Source organism: Mobula hypostoma, chromosome 1 (assembly GCF_963921235.1).
Source record: "Mobula hypostoma chromosome 1, sMobHyp1.1, whole genome shotgun sequence".
Lineage (NCBI taxonomy): Eukaryota > Metazoa > Chordata > Chondrichthyes > Myliobatiformes > Myliobatidae > Mobula > Mobula hypostoma.
Genome location: NC_086097.1, coordinates 224,100,821 through 224,120,537, shown reverse-complemented (window position 1 = coordinate 224,120,537; position 19,717 = coordinate 224,100,821). Strand labels below are relative to the sequence as shown.

The 19,717-nt window shown below is 43.2% G+C and overlaps 1 protein-coding gene across 5 annotated transcripts in view; it reads right to left on the bottom strand.

Annotated features, from left to right (window-relative positions):
* The window catches only part of gdap1 (ganglioside induced differentiation associated protein 1), a 90,432-nt gene that overhangs the window by 35,807 nt on the left and 34,908 nt on the right, over window positions 1–19,717 (bottom strand). For 3 of the 5 annotated variants that reach the window (XR_010020064.1, XM_063065240.1, XM_063065225.1), the window contains exons 1-2: window positions 15,589–15,807; window positions 196–388 (exon numbers count right to left, since the gene is read on the bottom strand). Coding sequence is in view for 3 of the 5 variants with exons in the window: in XM_063065240.1 (XP_062921310.1) it covers window positions 196–388; window positions 15,589–15,750 (355 nt within the window). In the remaining 2 variants the exon portion in view is untranslated. Of the gene's footprint in view, window positions 1–195; window positions 389–15,588; window positions 15,808–19,717 lie in introns of those variants that run through there. The other 2 variants (XM_063065230.1, XM_063065251.1) reach the window with 2 other exon arrangements.

The window sequence follows — 19,717 nt, the reverse complement described above, 5'->3', positions numbered from 1 at the left end:
TTTGAGCACAAGAAAAATGAGAAATACTGTTCATACCCTTTAAAAGAAAATGCAGCTTCACCAAATTTGAAGAGCTCAAGAAAAAGAATAGCTAAAGGGTTGGGGAAAAAAATGCTTTCTTAAGAAAATTCTAGTTTAGATTTAATTAAGCCTACAAACCCCCCCTCTCTCACACACACACTTCTTAAACATTACCATCTTCAAATTTGCTCTCGAGGTAATCAATGATCAGAGCGGATTCACAGATGATGTTCTCTCCATGTATTAACACAGGTACCTCTCCCGCTGGGTTCAAACGCATAAACCATGGTTCATTGTGCTCACTTAGTGGTAAATTAACATCATACTCCTCACATTTTAGCCCCTTTTCCGCAATAACCAAACGAACCTGAAATACAAGAAAAAGGCACCATCAATGCAACTCATTTTAATTTCTTTGTTTTGTGGTACAAAGCACTTACACTGTTCTTTGTTATACAGACTGACTTGATCGCTGCTTTCATCATACTAAACTAGTACAGTTTAGCACTCAAGTGATCTAAAAGGAAACATTTAAATATTAGTTTTATTTGTCACATGTATATCGAACCATCAAACGATACAGTGAAATGCACTGCTTGTGTCAAGTCCAATCAGCCAGGATGGTGCTGTGCAGCCCACATGGGTCACCAACATAGCATGCCCAGAACTTTCTAAACCTAACTTGTACATCTTTGGAATGTGGGAGGAAACCAGAGCAGGAAGAGGAACTGACGCAGTAACGCTGTCTGTTAGTACAAACTCCTAACAGACAGCAGCACTGAACCCCAATCAGTGATTACTGGAAAGCAATGCAAGAACATTCAAAAATCAAGAAACCCAATTTTTAAAAAGCCATCATACTGAATTTACCTCCGAAATCTTGTTTCTTAATACTATCAAACTCGCCACCCATCACCTTAGGTTCACACTCGAGTTTCAGAGCCAAAATTCTTTCATCGTAGCTATTCAGCTTCATTCCCAGGAACACAATGCCAATTTCCCTCATGACGCCTGAACCCCGATTTCATATACTCTTGAAATGAAGGCTTGCCTTTTCCAATACTCCAGATCTGCATTCCCACTCCATAGTTTACATTTCCAACCACACAAAAAAGGAACATTACCATCCTAATCAAAGTGAAACACCCTGCTGGAAGAACGCAAGAGGCTCAGACGGAATCCTTAGAGGAAAATGGACAGTCGACATTTTGAGGCCCTTCATCCAGAATGAAACAGGAGGGAGCAAACAGCCAGCTTAAAGATGTGAGGTGTAGGGTCAGGGAAAGAGCTAGCAAGGTGGATCTAGGTTAAGAGGGCTAACTGGCAAATGGAGAAGGGAAGGGTGGGAATAGCAAGTGTTGGAGATGATAGGTAGAGGCAACAAAGGGTGATGCAATCTGATAGGAAAGGAAGGTAGATCATGGAACCAAATAAAGACAGAAGGGCAAATAGAAAGAATGTTGTGAGGAGTTGAGAGGGAAGGAGTGTAAGCAGATGCAGTAGGTGGGGGTGAGGAAAGAAACTAAGTGATGGGGACTGGTATGGCAGTTGTATGTAGGAGGGAAAGGGTCAGAGAGGTGCAGGTTACCTAAAATCGGAGAATTCACTGTTCATGCCCTTGGGTTGTGGATTACCCAGACGGATTATTAGATGTTATTCCTGCAGTGTGTTTGGCCTCATTGGCAGTGGAATCATCCAAGGACAGACAGGTCAGTGTGGTATACAGTGACTGTTCCTTTCCCTTCTATAGATGCTGCCTGAACTGCTGAGTTTCTCTGGTATCTTTTCTTCTCTCCCCCCCCCCTCCCCCAAGGGGAAGAAAAACTTTTGCAGTCTTTTATGTTTCAGTCACATGAACCTGGTCTTCAATTTCATTGTAAATGCTCCCACTTCACCCATGGCAGCATGCAATCCCATCTAATTTATTTTCATAAGCGTCAGTTTAATTATGGTAATCTGGACATTGCTGACAAGACCAATTTTTACTGCCATTCTAGTTTCTTTTGAAACTATTCACACAAACACTGCAGTCCAGGTAAAGATATTCCCAGGATTGAAGTTTACAAGTTCTAAGAATGTTACTCAATAATAATGATGTCAAATATTTTGGAATATTGGGCAATTTGGAAAGTTACTTGGCAATTGGCAATGATTAAACATGCCTTCTGGCCATATTCTTCAGAGATCAAAGAGCTTTTAATGGAGCCTGTCAAAACAAGCAGAAATGCACCTTATAAATGACACAAACTGTAGCTGTACTGTTCCAGTGATAGAGAGAGAATGAATGTTTCAGACGGATGGAATGCCAATCAAGCATATTCTTTATCTTGGATAATGCCAACCCTCTCGTCCGCTGTCATAGTTGCACTCATGCAGAAAGGAGGAGAGCATTTTATCACATTCCTGACTTTGCAGTGAGTGAGTAGTCAGGCTAAACACAAGCAGACCTTGCTCAACGAACAGTGAAACACACAACCTTGCCCTACATCAAGAATATCTTCAGAAGTGACAGCTCGACCGCTTGAACCTCACAGCATCCCAATTGCTCACAAACAAATGAGGAATTTAAGGAAGCTTGTCTCGAGAACCAAGAGAACTGTACAAGCAATCAACAAAAGGCAATTTGATGTACAGGATCATCTGTGGAGCCTGCAACAAGAACTACATCAGCCAGACAGGACATAAACTCTCAACTCGTTTACAGGAACACAAACGGGCAGTACAGAGACATGATCTACTGTTGCTGATCTCAGTACATGAAGACTGAGATTGGGACACTACAGAGGTTCTGGTGCAGGCAAACACAAAGCAGACAAGAACTTTTAGAAGCATGGTTCTCTTCTGTTAAATCTGTAATAAACATATTGAAATAGACGCCATCTATGAACCTCTAAGAGCGAAAGAAACATGAGCCAAAAGAATACAAAGGTCAACTAAAGGGGTAGTCAAACAGGACCGAGGCAGGCAAACAGGAGCCCAAATAAACACAAACACTCCCAGAGAGCAACACCAACAACTGCCCTTTCAAGATGTCACCTCAAATGAGTTGATATCACCTCAAATATCTGCAAGCTAACTACCAAGCTCAGCGAACACAACTTCCAACTTTAGAATATTAGTAAGTTTTTGACAAAAGACCAATTGGCCCAACAAAGTTTGCCAAATTCCTATTCACATTGTGTTGAAATAATTATCAAGTTTAGATTTGGAAGTACTGTATCTAAAGGTACTACTCCAACTACACAAAGACCATAGGACCATGAAATATAGGAGCAGAATTAGGCCATTTGGTCCATTGAGTCTGCTCCACCATTTCATCATGGCTGATCCAATTTTCATCTCAGCCCCAATCTCCTGCCTTCTTCCCATATCCCTTCATGTACTGGCCAACAAGAATCTATCAAATGAGAGAGAGAGCAAGAGAGCACTATATAAGGTTTGATAGATTCTTGTTGGCCAGGACATGTATGTATGTATGTATGATATATATAAAAAACACACACACACATATACATATATAAATAAAGGACTTGCCCTCTACAGCAGCTTGTGGCAAAGATTTCCAGATTCACCATTCTCTGGCTAAAGAAATTCCTCCTCATCTCCATTCAAAAAGGACACACCCTCTATTCTGAAGCTGTGTCCTCTGGTCTCAGACACTCCCTCCATAGGGAACATCCTCTCCACATGCACTCTATCAAGGCCTTTCTCCATTCGATAGGTTTCAATCAGGTCAACCCTAATTCTTCTGAATTCCAGTGAATACAGGTCCAGAGCAATCAAACACTCTCCATATGACAAGCCACTTAATCCTAAAATCATTTCATGAACCTCCAGTTTCGGCACATCCTTTCTAAAATAAGGGGCCCAAAACTGCTCACAATACTCCAAGTGAGAACTCATCAGTGCTTTAAAAAATCTCAACATTGCATCCTTGGTTTTATATTCTAGCCCTCTTAAAATGAATGTTAACATTGCATTTACCTTCCTCACCAAAGACCTCAACCTGCAAATTAACCTTTAGGGATCCTGCATAAGGACCCCCAAGTCCCTTTGCATCTCAGTTTTTTGTATTTTCTCTCCATGTAGAAAACAGTCCATAAGAAATAGGAACAGAAGTAGGCCATTCAGCCCATTGAGTCTGCCCTGCCATTCAATCATGGGCTAATCCAATTCTTCCAGTCATCCCAACTCCCCTGCCTTCTCCTCATACCCTTTGATGTCTTGGCTAATCAAAAACCTAGCTATCTCTGCCTTAAATACACCCAATAACTTGGCCTTCACAGCCGCTCATGGCAACCAGTCCCACAGATTTACCACCCTCTGACTGAAGTGATTTCTCTGCATCGCTGTTCTAAATGGACAGCCTTCAATCTTAAGTCATGCTCTCTTGCCCTAGACTCCCCTACCATGGGAAATAACTTCGCCATATCTAATCTGTTCAAGCCTTTTAACATTCAGAATGTTTCTGAGATCCCCCCTCATTCTCCTGAACTCCAGGGAATACAATTCAAGGGCTGCCAGACATTCCTCATACGGAAACCCTTTCATTCCTGGAATCATTTTCATGAATCTTCTCTGAACCCTCTCCCATGTCAGTATATCTTTTCTAAAATAAGGAGCCCAAAACTGCACACAATATTCCAATTGTAGTCTCACGAGTGTCTTATAGAGCCTCAACATCACATTCTTGCTTTTATATTCTAGCCCTCTAGAAATGAATGCCAACATTGCATTTGCCGCCTTCATCACCAACTCAACCTTTAGGGTATCCTGCACAAGGACTCCCAAGTCCCTTTGCATCTCTGCATTTTGAATTCTCTCCCCATCTAAATAATAGTCTGCCTGTTTATTTCTTCCACCAAAGTGCATGACCATACACTTTGCAACATTTTATTTTATTTGCCACTTCTTTGCCCATTTCCATAAACTATCTAGGTCTCTCTGCAAGCTCTGCTTCCTCAGTACTATTCGCTCCTCCACCTATCTTTGTATCATAGACAAATTTAGCCACAAATCCATTAATCCCATAGTCCAAATCATTGACATACATCGTAAAAACCAACGGTCCCAACACCAACCCCTGTGGAACTCCACTGGTAACCAGAAGCCAGCCAGAATAGGATCCCTTTATTCCCACTCTCCGTTTTCTGCTGATCACCCATGCCAGTAATTTCCCTGTAATTCCATGGGCTCTTATCTTGCTAAACAGCCTCATGTGTGGCACCTTGTCAAAGATCTTCTGAAAATCCAAGTACACATCTACCACATCTTCTGCTTGTAATTTCCTCATAAAGCTCCAATAGGTTAGTCAGACAGAATTTTCCTTTCAGGAAACCATGCTGGCTTTTGCCCATCTTGTCAGCCTCCTCTGGCAAGGATGTGCTCAGTAAGTGGGAAGCCTTCAAAGGAGAAATTTTGAGAGTGCAGAGCTTGTATGTTCCTGTCAGGATTAAAGGCAAAGTGAATAGGAATAAGGAACCTTGGCTCTCAAGGGATATTGCAACTCTGATAAAGAAGAAGAGAGTTGCATGACATGTATAGGAAACAGGGAGTAAATAAGGCGCTTGAGGAGTATAAAGAGTGCAAGAAAATAGTTAAGAACGAAATCAGGAAGGCTAAAAGACATGACATTGGATTATCCTTCACTTTGACTGCCAAGGCAAAGAGCTTTTACAGGTACATTAAGAGTACAAGGATTGTAAGGGATAAAGTTGGTCCTCTTGAAGATCAGAGTGCTCGGCTATGGGCGGAACCAAAAGAAATGGGGGAGATCTTAAATGGGTTTTTTGCATTTGTATTTACTAAGGAAACTGGGATGAAGTCTATGGAATTAAGGGAAACAAGTAGTGAGATCATGGAAACTATACAGATTGAAAAGGAGGAGGTGCTTGCTATCTTGAGGCAAATTAAAGTGGATAAATCCCCAGGACCTGACAGGGTATTCCCTCGGACCTTGAAGGAGACTAGTGTTGAAATTGCAGGGGCCCTGACAGATATATTTAAAATGTCAGTGTCTACGGGTGAGGTGCCGGAGGATTGGAGAATGGCTCATGTTGTTCCATTGTTTAAAAAAGGATCGAAAAGTAATCCAGGAAATTATAGGCCAGTAAGTGTGACGTCGGTAGTGGGTAAGTTTTTGGAGGGTGTACTAAGAAACAGAATTTACAAGCATTTGGATAGACAGGGACTTATTAGGGAGAGTCAACATGGCTTTGTGCGTGGTAGGTCATGTTTGACCAATCTATTGGAGTTTTTCCGAGGAGGTTACCAGGAAAGTGGATGACGGGGAGGCAGTGGATGTTGTCTACATGGACTTCAGTAAGGCCTTTGACAAGGTCCTGCATGGGAGGTTAGTTAGGAAAATTCAGTCGCTAGGTATACATGGAGAGGTGGCAAATTGGATTAGACATTGGCTCAATGGAAGAAGCCAAAGAGTGGTCGTAGAGGATTGCTTCTCAGAGTGGAGGCCTGTGACTAGTGGTGTGCCACAGGGATCAGTGCTGGGTACATTGTTATATCAATGATCTGGATGATAATGTGGGAAATTGGATCAGCAAATTTGCTGATGATACAAAGATTGGAGGTGTAGTGGACAATGAGGAAGGATTTCAGAGCCTGCAGAGGGACTTGGACCAGCAGGAAAAATGGGCTGAAAAATGGCAGATGGAGTTTAATACAGACAAGTGTGAGGTATTGCACTTTGGAAGGACAAACCAAGGTAGAACATACAGGGTAAATGGTAAGGCACGGAGGAGTGCAGTAGAACAGAGGGATCTGGGAATACAGATACAAAATTCCCTAAAAGTGGCGTCTCAGGTAGATAGGGTCGTAAAGAGAGCTTTTGGTACATTGGCCTTTATTAATCAAAGTACTGAGTATAAGAGCTGGAATGTTATGATGAGGTTGTACAAGGCATTGGTGAGGCCGAATCTGGAGTATTGTGTTCAGTTTTGGTCACCAAATTACAGGATGAATATAAATAAGGTTGAAAGAATGCAGAGAAGGTTTACAAGGATGTTTGCCAGGACTTGAGAAGCTCAGTTACAGAGAAAGGTTGAATAGGTTAGGACTTTATTCCATGGAGCGTAGAAGAATGAGGGGAGATTTGAGAGGTATATAAAATTATGATGGGTATAGATAGAGTGAATGCAAGCAGGCTTTTTCCACTGAGGCAAGGGAAGGAAAAAACCAGAGGATATGGATTAAGGGTGAGGGGGGAAAAGTTTAAAGGGAACATTGGGGGGGGGGGCTTCTTCGCACAGAGAGTGGTGGGAGTATGGAATGAGCTGCCAGATGAGGCGGTAAATGCGGGTTCTTTTTTAACATTTAAGAATAAATTGGACAGATATATGGACGGGAGGTGTATGGAAGGATATGGTCCATATGCAGGTCAGTGGGACTAGGCAGAAAATAGTTCGGCACAGCCAAGAAGGGCCAAAAGGCCTGTTTCTGTGCTGTAGTTTTTTTTCTATGTGCCTCCAGGTACTCCGTAATCTCATTCCTAACAATCGATTCCAACAACTTCCCAACCACTGATGTCAGGCTAACAGGTCTATAGTTTCCTTTCTGCTGCTCCCACCCTTCTTAAATAGTGGAGTAACATTTGCAATTTTCCTGTCATCCAATACAATGCCAGAATCTATTGATTCTTGAAAGATCATTGTTGATGCCTCCGCAATCTCTCCAGCAATTTCCTTCTGAACCCGAGGGTGCATTCCATCAGGTCCAGGAGATTTACCCACCCTCAGAGCATTACGCTTCCTGAGCACCTTCTCAGTCGTAATTTTCACTGCACATACTGCACTTCCCCGACACTCCTGAATGTCCGATATACTGCAGATGTCTTCCATTGTGAAGACTGATGCAAAATTCACATTCAGTTCCTCTGCCATCTCTGCATCTCTCATTACAATATCTCCAGCATCATTTTCTATTGGTCCTATATCTACCCTCGACTCTCTTTTACCCTTTACTTAAAAAAGCTTTTGGTATCTTCTTTGATATTAGTCCTCAGCTTCCTTTCATAATTCATCTTTTCCTTCCTAATGACCTTCTTAATTTCCTTCTGTAAGTTTTTAAAAACCTTCCCAATCCTCTATCTTCCAACTAGCTTTGGCCCTCTCTTTTGCTTTTACCTTGACTCTGACTTCACTTGTCAGCCACGGTAATATCGTACTTCCAGTCGAAAATCTCTTTTTATTCAGTATATATATATATATATATATATATCTGTCTTGCACTTCCCTCATTTTTCACAGAAATTCCAGCCATTGCTGCTCTTCTGTCCTTCCTGCAAATGCCCCTTTCCAGTTAACTTTGGCCAGTTCCCCTCTTATGCCATTATAATTTCCTTTATTCCACTGAAATACAACGTTAGATTTTATTTTTTCCCTCTCAAATTTCAAAGTGAGCTTGATCATATTGTGATCACTGTTCCTTAACCTTAAACACTCTTATCACCTCCGGATCATTGCACAACATCCAATCCAGCACAGCCTAGTGGGCTCAACAGCAAGCTGTTCTAAAAAGCCATCCCTTAGACATTCTACAAATCCTCTTTCAAGATACAGTACTGACCTGGTTTTCTCAATCCACTTTCATGTTAAAATCCCCAACAATTATGCCCTTCTGACATGCCTTTTCTATCTCCTGCTGTAATCCACATCCCGGCTGCTGTTTGGAGGCCTGTATACAACTACCATTAAGGTCCTTTTACCCTTGCCATTTAACTCAGTCCATAGAGACTCTACACCTTCCGATCCTATGCCATCCCTTTCTAATGATTTAATATTATTTCTTATACACAGGGCCACACCACCCCCTCTATCGTAAAAAGAATTGATCCCAACACAGATCCCTGTGGAACACCACTCGTCACCGGCAGCCAACCAGGGAAGGATCCCTTTATTCCTATGCGTTTCCTCCCGCCAATCAGCCCACTGCCTTATCCATGCTAGAATCTTTCCTCTATTACCCTGAGCTCATAGCTTATTAAGCAGCCTCATGTGTGGCACCTTGTCAAAAGCCTTCTGAAAACAACTAGGTAGTTTGCTCCAGGTGTCCACAACTCACTGTGTAAAGAAATGCTTCCTGATGTTCATCTGAAATCTCCCCTTAACCAGACTGCACCTATGGCACCGTGTCCTTGATGATGGATTAATTTTGAAGCAGCAGCTAACATCCACTTTACTTACACCCTTAATGAAAGTGAACACTTCTACCAGGTCTACTTAGGCTAAAAAGATTTAATTCTTTCAATCTTTCAACCTGAGCTACCAATATTCACCACAATCCTAAACAGTGCAGTCAGACTACTGACAATATTGCCATTGTTACATACCATCACTCTGCCAATGACAGCATGCCAGTGCTTGCCCATTTTTGGACAGGCAATAGGCAACATTCACATTACTGGAACACTCAAATAAAGGCAGAACACCTGACTTATGGTCACCTCTACTTGAAAATGAGGTCCCAGAACATTATCAAATTCAAAAGTCTGATGTAAATACATGCATTTGCTCCTGCCAATGGCAGAACTAGTTGGCTGTCTCTCCTCACTTCTGGTAATTGTTCTTTCTCACTAGTCTTTGATGCTTTTCATGCCATTCATTATATGACTGACAGTTACCACCTTAAGCAATTTTTGTGTATTTTCAGACTTGCGGACAAAACCAACTTAGGCATATCTATTAAAACAGCACCCGTTCCTTACGCTGGGATAGCCTGTCATTCTGGAAAAGATGTCTTCAGCACTAGACAGGATGTTGTTGGATTATAAACCAGTTAACATAACTTTCAATAATTTCCACAAATCTTTATTGAACTAGGTTTAGTGCCCAGGACTGATTAAACAACTATTATATATCATACATGAAACCCCACTGGCTTCCTTGGCTGTGTAAGTCTCGGGAATACACTCTCCGCTCCCGCCAAACCTGTGAGATTGAGACTGCTCTCCCACCCCAAACCCTGGTTTGTGTGGATGTTGTGTAATTTGCTACCCTGTTACAACTAAGAGCCAGGAAATAAGAGACAGCACACTGCATACAATTAAAGGAATATTTATGAATCTTAACTAAAGGGTTAGTAAAGAAAGGAAAAAAAACAGAAAGGGCATATTATAATTAAACAGTCAAATGTGCACAAGTCGGAGCTCAACTCTTCCCAAAGTCATATATATTCACTGATCCTCAGTAGACCCCGGCACCTTGCTCCATCGAATCACAGTCCCCACCAGGTCGAATCCTACGACCAGTTCTCTCCAGCATCTTCTCTCTTCATCTCCCGCCGAACACAAAAAAAAACCCAAGACCAACCTTAGTGTCCCCCACAACCTCCCAACGCCCACCCCAGTGTTTTCTTGAACCTTCTCCCAGTTCCAGCATCCCTTATCTTCAACAATAACCCAAACAGGCTGAAAGCAGAACAGACTGCTAAAATGAAATAACTACAGCATAGCAGTAAAAGTGTGAACCAGGGTGTTGCACATGTTTGCTATGTGCTTGATAATCCTTTCTTCAGTCCCTGCAATCCGTGGTGGTGTCTAGTGCTCAGATGTTTTGCAATTCCCATACCAGACGTGATACAGCTGGTCAAGACACTCTTGATGGTGCCCTGGTAAAATTTGGTTAGAATGGGGGCAGGGAGCCTCGCTTGCCTCAAACTCCTTATGAGGTGGAGGTACTGCTGTGCTTTCCTGACTCAAGAGGTGGCATTGAGGGACCAGGTGAGATCATCCATGATGTGCACTCTAAGAAACTTGGTGCTCCTGACACTTTCCTCTGTGGAGCTGTTGATGTGCACAGGGAGTGGTCAGCCTGCACCTTCCTGAAGTCCACAATCATTTCTTCAGTCTTGTCCATGTTGAGACTTAAGTTGCTGTGTTTGCACCAGTCCACTAGTCAATCTATCTCCTCTCTATATGCAGACTAGTTGATGATGAGGCCAACCACTGTAATGTCATCAGTGAACTTAATATTACGTGGCTGGAGCTGGATCTAGCAGTACAGTCGTGCATCAGCAGTGTGATCAACAGCGGCTGAACATACAGCCCTGGGGTGTGCCAGGGCTCAACATGGAGTTAATGAGGTTGCTGCCAACACGGACTGTCTGAGGTCTCTCTGTCAAGAAACCCAAGACCCAGTTATATAAAGAGGTGTTGATACCCAACAAGGACAGTTTACCCACCAGCTTGTGAGGAACGATTGTATAGAACACCAAACTGTAGTCGATGAATAGAATTCGGATGTGGGCAGGATTTCCAGGTGGCCATCTATTTCAATTTGACCTCCCATTCTGACTTGTCTGTCCATTGACTCCTCTGCTGTCATGGCACCACCCTCAGGTTGAAGTACCAACACCTCATATCCCATCTGGGTAGATGAATCATAAAGTTCTCTAATTTTTGGTAATTTTTCCCCCCTCCCCCTTCTCTGTTTCCTATTTCCCCATTCTGGCTCCCCTCTTAATCTCTCTCTCCCCTCTTCACCTACCCATCAGCTCCCTCTGTTGGCCCCCCTTTCCCTTTTACACCCCCCCCCCGCCCATGGTCCACTGTTCCCTCCTATGAGATTCCCTCTACAGCAGGGGTTCTCAACCTGGGATCCACGGACCCTTGGTTAACGGCAAGGCTCCATGGCAAAAAAGGTTAGGAACACCTGTTCTGCAGCCATTTCCCTCCTTCTCCCAGCTTCTCACAACATCCCCCCTCCCCCTCCCCCACCCACCCACCATCCCCTCACCTGGTTTCACCCACCAGCTTGTACTCCTTCCCTTCTCCACACCTCCTTATTCTGGCTTCTTCCCTTTTCCTTTCCAGTCCTGATGAAGAGCCTCAGCCCAAAACACTAACTCTTTATTCCTTTCCACGGATGCTGCGTGATCTACCGAGCTTCTCCAGCATTCTGTGTGTTTCCCTGCCTCCAGCTGCTTGACCTGCACAAAAGTATCCAATTTGGCATCATGATTGTGCCACACAATTCAAAGGAATGAGTCCACTCTCCTCTCTGGTGACCAAAGCTTCTAAGGGTAACCACAAGAACTGCATACAAGTCACTGAAAATCGTGCAATGAAAGCACAATCCTCAATGAGTTCCAAACCAGACAGAAGATAGCTGATGCCTTGAGAATAAAAACCCTTTTAAAATATACACCTTCATTTAAACTATTTAATAATTTAACTGCATATGCCAAACTGCAAACGTACCACTTATTTGATTTAAGACACTCCATCAGCCAGGATGGCAAAGAGTGGGAATGAAGGGGGCCTTTTCCGATTGGCTTCTGGTGACTAGTCATGTTTTGCAGGGGTCTCTGTTTGGTCCGCTACTTTTCACATTGTACGTTAATGACCCGCATTACAGAATTGATAGTTCTGTGGACACGATTGTGGATGATATCAAGATAGGTGGAGGGGCAGATAGTGTTGAGGAAGCAGAGTCTGTAGAAAGACTTGGACAGATTAGGAGAATGGACAAAGTAGCTGCAGATGGAATAGTGTTGGGAAGTGTATGGGCACGCATTTTGATAGAAAGAATAAAGGTGTAGAATATTTTTATGAAATCAGGGAGCGAGTTCAGAAATCAGAAGTACAAAGGGAAGGAATCCTTGTGCAGCATTCCCCAAAAGGTTGACTCAGCAGTAAAGAAAACAAATGCAATGCTAGCATTCGTTTCTAAAGGATTAAAATATAAATGAAGGATGTGAGGCTGAGGCTTTATAAGGCATTGGTTAGACCATATTGGAGTATCGTGAGCAGATTTGCACCCCACACCTACAGAAGGACGTGTTGGCATTAGAGAGGGGCCAGAGGAAATCTGGTCCCAGGAACGAAACAGTTAATGAATGAGAAGCATATGTTAGCTCTGAGCCTGTACTTGCTGGAGTTTAGAAGAATGAGGGGCAGGAGGGAGATCTCTTTGAAACCTACAAAACATTGTAATAATGGATAGAAGAGACATGAAACAAATATTTCCAATAGTGAGAGAGGGCACAGCTATAGAATAGAAGCGCATCCCTTTAGAACAAAGACGTGAAGAAATTCCTTTAGCCAGAGGATGTGGGCCACAGACAGCCAATGCCATGGAGGCCAAGACATTGGGTATATTTAATTCTAGATTAGTAAGGGTGTCAAAAGTTACGGAGAAATAACAGGAGAATGAGTAGTTAGTTAGTTACTGCCAGTTACACCACTGGAGTTTAGGGGAGTTTCTGTTGTTTCCATACAATTTTGTTTTACCAGTCAGAGTTGTTAGCCCTGAGCTGAACTCCCAAACCTGGAGGACCAGTGGACCACTCTTAGTCTGGTCGCTACCCTTTGACCTGATTGGCATGGGTGACCCTACCAAGAGTCAAAGCACAAGGCTCTGACTCCAGCTCACATAGCTCTCCGGGTCATTGAGGCATGCAAGCTTCCAAACCCCACAACAAGGCTGTGGTCCTCTTGGAGGAGAATGGGTTTGAGGGGAAAAATAAATTGGCTATGATGAAATGAAATGAAATATCTTTATTATCATTGCATAGTACAATTTGTCATGCACTAATACAGCGAAAATGAGTTTGCAACTCTCGTATTCAATGCCATAAAACAACAAATAAAATAAATAAATAAAATCAAGTAACCAGCCAGTACAAGCAATGTCCAGCAGTACAAAAACGCAACTCAGATGCATGACAGCCATAAAACCAGTATTAAAGTAGCAATATAACACACTTATGGATGATGCTTGATCGATTGGTTCAGAGCAATTATAGCTCTGGGGAAAAAGCTATTTTTAAGTCTAGAAGTGCGGGCATAGAAAATCTTATAACGTCTGCCAGATGGAAGAAGTTCAAACAGATGATTGCATGGGTGTGTATTGTCCTTACAGATGCTTGTAGCTTTCCTTAGGCAGCGAGAGCTGTAGGTGTCCTCCAGGGCTGGGAGCTGTGTCCCGATGATCTTCTGTGCGCTAGAGATGACCCGCTTAAGTGCTTCCCTATCAGCTGCTGTACAACTGAGATACCACACACAGAGATGCAGTATGTTAAGATGCTCTCTATGGTGCAGCGGTAAAAGGTCACCAGCATCTGTTCAAGTAGACCAGCTTCAGATCAAACAGTGGACTCGATGGGCCAAATTGCTAATTCTGGACCTATGATCTTAGGCTCTTAAGCTCTTGTACAAAATTTTTACTGTGTACACAAAGTCAGAGTGACCACCTGGCCCTTCAAGCCTGCCTCACAATTCAGTATGATCGTGCTGATTTACCACTGGCTTCAGTAGCCCTAAATCCCCTGACTTTATAAGAATACATGAACCACAACTCCCAATACTTCAAATGATCTAACCTCTACAACTCTCAGAACTGCAAGGGTTCACATCCCTCTGCAAAAAAAAATCTATATCTCTTATCCTTTCGAATGACTAATCCTTTACCTTAAAACTATGTCCTCACATTGGAGATCCCCCATTAGTAAAACATCCTGACATCTACCCTATCATGCCTCCCTTTGGGATCAAAGGTCTTTCAATGAGATCACCACTTGTTCTGAATAATATAGACCCTACTTTGTTTAGCTTTTCTGGTCAATTCAAAGATTAAAGATTCAAGATTCAAAAAACTTTATTGTCATTCTAACCATACATCAGTTCTGCAGGGCAGAATGAGACAGCGTTTCCCAGGAGCAGTGCAATCATAACATAACAAACGCAACACTAATAAACATAACAATAAATAGTAAAACACAACAGCCACATGTCAGTTAAAATCAGTTATAAGTGCCCAGTGCGAGTTAAAAGTGTCCAAAAGCAGAGTCAGGTAGAGCAACTATTTAGCAGTCTGACTGCCTGTGGGAGGAAGCTGTTTAGTAGCCTTGTGCTTTTAGTTTTGATGCTCCTGCAACGTTTGCCTGATGGCAGAAGAACAAACAGTTCATGGAGAGGGTGTGAGGGGTCTTTAATGATGTACCATGTCTTCTGGAGGCATCGACTCTGAAAAAGGTCTTGGACAGAAGGTTGGGAGACCCCAATAACCTTCTCTCCCCTAACCACCCTCTGCAAGGCTTTTTTGTCGACAGCACTGCAGCTGGAGTACCAGGTTGTGATGCAAAAGGTCAGCACACTCTCAACCACGCCTCTGTAGAATGTAGTTAAGATGTTAGTGGGGAGTGATGCTTGTTTAAGCTTCCTCAGAAAGTGCAATCTCTGCTGGGCCCATATTCAATTTAGGAATCTCCTAAGAACTCCTATGATACAATATTCTTTCTTAAGCAAGGGGACCAAAGCAGTGATTCGCCAAAATTAAAATTCCTCCAATTGGAAATTCGTCCAGTACATAAGTACAGCCTTGAGGACCGGTGAAAAGATCGTCACAGATGGCCCAAACACAAAAACAATCACAACCAGCATCATCTCAAGCCTCCATTCAACCAGCTATTCCAAAGCCCAGCAGCATTGACACCCACTCCCCGCCCTCCCTTCCCAGCTCATCTACCCCCACAAGTCCCGTCCTCCCCTCCAACCCTCGCCACACCCTCCTCTCCCATCCCCTTCCAACATCCACTCACTCCGCGTCAACTCACTTTCTGTGAACAAAAAGACTGCGACCAGTGGTACAGAACCAGTTTGATGCGAGTGTTCTCGCATTTTAAAGCGATGGGTTGGGACACGTCGCCCTGCTCCTGGCCCCGCTCCTCCACATCCCTGCCGACTTCCTCGGTGCCAACCTGATCGAAATTCGCCATTACTTCCCTGCTAACCTCTGCGCCGCGCCTGCACCGTTTTTCCGTGGATTCTGGGAAAGCGACCGACGACCGACAACCTTACGTCATGCCGCCCTCTCAGATGAGAAACTACAACTCCCATGGTGCAATGTGGCGGCCTCTTCTATCCAAATTTGTAGAAGGGTTGCAAATTGAAAGCATGAAAGTTTGAGTTCCTTGAAGTTCTATAATTAATTATACATCCTGCGGCGTGCTGTAATACGCCTGGATGCGCCTAAACAGCCGGAAATAGAAGAAGATTGAAAGCATTGATGGGAATGTCAGGAGGTGTATTTGCTATTACTGTAATGAAAATTGGACTAGTTTTCTATGTTTCAATGGTGCGATGGTGTTCATCCAAAATTTCATAACTAGAGAATACGCAAATCATTCAGTTTCTAGTTCCAAGGGACGCATTCTCGGAGTTCATATGTTTTGTCGACTGCCAGTTACCCCCTCCCCCAAACCCTGATAATTTTCTGTGATAAATCAGAAGCTACAGATCAGATCCAGAGGGTTCACAAATGTACCTGAACCTTTATGCAGCCCAGCCGAGCTAATGGGTTCTGAAACAACTTCCTTACGTATGGTATGGCCCAAAGCACTTCACAGGCCACAAGGTAGTTTAGAAAATTGATGCTGCCATGAAAGAGGGCAGATATTACAATACTTCGGTTTAAAGTTAGATTCTAAAAGTTTTTTTTAAAGGAGAAAAGGCTGGAGTGAGAGAAATGGATGAAGACAGGAAATCCAGAGCCCAGACAATGAAGGCCCAGCTTTCAAGATTGCAGTGGTTAAAATGAGGGGTGGAGTGGAGTTTATATTTATTGGACAGTTATTATGATAAAATTAGCAAGAAATCATAAAACTTAACCATAAACAGGATTTAATGTGGATCAACAAGCAAGGGAATGATTGGATGAATGGGATTTGTGCAAATTAAGTTACAGGCAGTGCATTTTTTTTCTCCTCAATGCTATAGGTGAAACTAGAGAGGTGTACCTTGCAAATAAGCGAGCAAAGACATAGATAAAGGTTTCAGACAAGCTGTAGCAGAGGTTACGTTGATTAGTGTTATGATGTGGGTACACTTGTCTGAGATACAATATGGATTAAATATGGCACAAAAATCCTGTTTGTAAATTGCTTTGTTCAGTCAGGTATCAGGAGAGAAAATGGACTCAGAGATTATAGAAAAATTGTGACAAAATCCTGCATTGCAGAAATCCCTGTATTTAACTGGGAGAAATTTCTGCAATGCTACCAATTTTCTGACCCTTGGGATTTGAAAGCTTTTTCCACTGGTCAATATAATTTACCTTCAGAGGTTTATTGGTTTGCTGAATCTTTCCAGCATTTCTTTTAATTTTGTTTTAGCATTCCCTAATTTCTTTCTTATAATTTAAGGAAGGTTTCCACACTTTGTTCCTCCTTTCCTTATTCCCTTTCCCTATCACATTCAGATCTATTTAATTGTCACATGTACATCAAGACACCCAGTGAAATGCTGGAGGAGGAGAAGATGGCGGCGCAACGCAGTGTGTGCGGCCAATCCGGTGGTGATGTCTGTTATTTGTCAAGTAGGCAGACATCCCACCTCTCCCGGAAGTTCCGGGAGGCTCCCACATATTAATAGTGGCTCCCTGATGCCCGCAAATTATATACAATATCACGGGAATCAATTTTTTTGAGAGCGAGCGGGAGAAAGCAAGAAAGAGCGCGAGAGCGACCATGAGAGAGAGCGAGAGCAAGCAAGCGAGAGCACTTGAAAATGCGCGAGCGCAAGCACACCATGGCAGAGTGTTCCAAAAAAAATATAAAATGTACGTCACCCCAGACTACACTGAAGTGTACCCCTGCCTAATAGGGGTCAAAATAATGACGGTGTTGCTCACTGTACTGTTTGCAACAGTGACTTTTCTATTGCTCATGGTGGGTTAAGACTGTAAAAGACGTGTTGAGGTGAGTTTAACAGGTGTCATTCGTTATTTAAACTAGCTGGCTAGCTGCTAAGGAGCTACTCTATTGCAGACATCCCACCTCTCTGGGAGTCTCCCGCACATTGATGGTGCTACCTCCCTGAAATGAGTTTTTGCAGGGTGGGATGTCTGAGTAGGTACCATGCACAATTCTGATTTGATGGAGACAGACGTGAGAGTACAGAGGAACATCTGGAGAAATTTCTGAAATGCCCGCTTCGCTGCCACTGCTACTGTGTGATCCAGAATCTCTGGAGGAGAAGGCCCCCAATCCTCAGCTTTGCTTGTTTCGGTGGCCAGGGCGAGGTCGAAGGCGCTCAGCAGAGGATGGCGCTCGGGAGGCTGTATCGGAGGGGCTGGTCAGAGGCTCGAAGTTTTCGGACGGACGGACTCAGTGTCGGCTGTTGTCAGGTGCTTCCAATGCATCGGCAGTTGTCTATGGCAGGGAGTTTCTCCCTTTGCCGCCTGCTATCGGGGACTCGGGAGTCAATTGGGACTTTGAGACTTTTTTTTACCGTGCCCATGGTCTGTTCTTTATCAAATTATGGTATTGCTTTGCACTGCTGTAACTATATGTTGTAATTATGTGGTTCTGTCAGTGTTAGTCTTTGGTTTGTCCTGTTTTTCTGTGATATCACTCTGGAAGAACATTGTATCATTTCTTAATGCATGCATGCATTTCTAAATGACAATAAACGAGGACTGAGTGTTCTCATAATCTAATAATTTGCGTTAACAACCAACACAACCTAAGGATGTGCTGAGGGCAGTCCACAAATGTCACCACACGTTCCAGCTCCAACATAGCACGTCCGCCATGCTTGACAGAACAACACTGAACACAACAAAACAGAAAACAATAAGCAACAAAATAACAACAGCAAAACAAGTCCCTTTCCTCCCTCCCACCCACCCACACACACATATGGACAGCACCCGCCCCCCCCCTCCCAATCCCAGGACAAGCTTCCAGTCTCAGACTCCCGATCGACCTTCAGACTTTGATCTTCAGTATTGATCCCTAGATGAGCCAATGATGGGACTGTGAACTCCAGCCTTGCTGACTCGCCAGCCCTCATGCCTCCTGCTTGCATGGACATCTGGTCCCAGGACCCACTGACCTGGAACAGCCCAACATCCTTTGTCACAGGTTCAGGTTGCTTCAAGCGACCCTTCCAAACTTTCTTCTCAGCTTCTTCCTACTTCCAACCTACTTTCTTATGACATTGAGGAAGGCTGGTTCCTCCTCACTCACACTCCTTGAAGACTGCACAGGATTTTGACTCTTCGGGGATTGTTTATACTTTGAGGAAACGGGCAAATTTGGCAGTGTGGATTTTCCAATGTAAACCCTGCCTGATATTATTTTCTGCTGGATTAATTTGCATAACCGTTGGCTGGCTGGTGCACAACAGACAGTTTCCTATGTTAACTCAAAGTGAAAATTATCCTGTGTGCAAGGTCAACAGGAAATGATTAAAATAAAACTGTACACTCTTTATGTCTACAAAAATTTCTTTCCTGTTTTGACTATTTTGTTTGACGTTTACAGTATGTCAGATTTTTCCATTCCATATTTATAGTTGAAAACATTATCTAAATATCCTGCATCTTGACATATACATCCTACAATTCCAATTGTTTTAAATATCAAACAAACATGCATGTTAGGAAATAAAACTAGCCCCTCAAAACTGCATCAAAACCAATTTCTCTATATTAACTCCACCTGGTTACCTTGAATTTTCCTAAAATACTGAATGCACCTGAGTGACCGGGAAACTGAGTGGCAGAAAGAATAAGAAAAATGGGCAAGTACACATGTTTGCTGGACATAATTGGTGACTGATCTGATTGTACCCTCAATTCTACCCACGGTAACTGTTTAGTAGGTAGCCATCGATCCCAGAGGATCATGGGTTTGCGCCTGTGGTGGAATATGTCCTCTTCAGGCCGCAAGCCTGGGCACG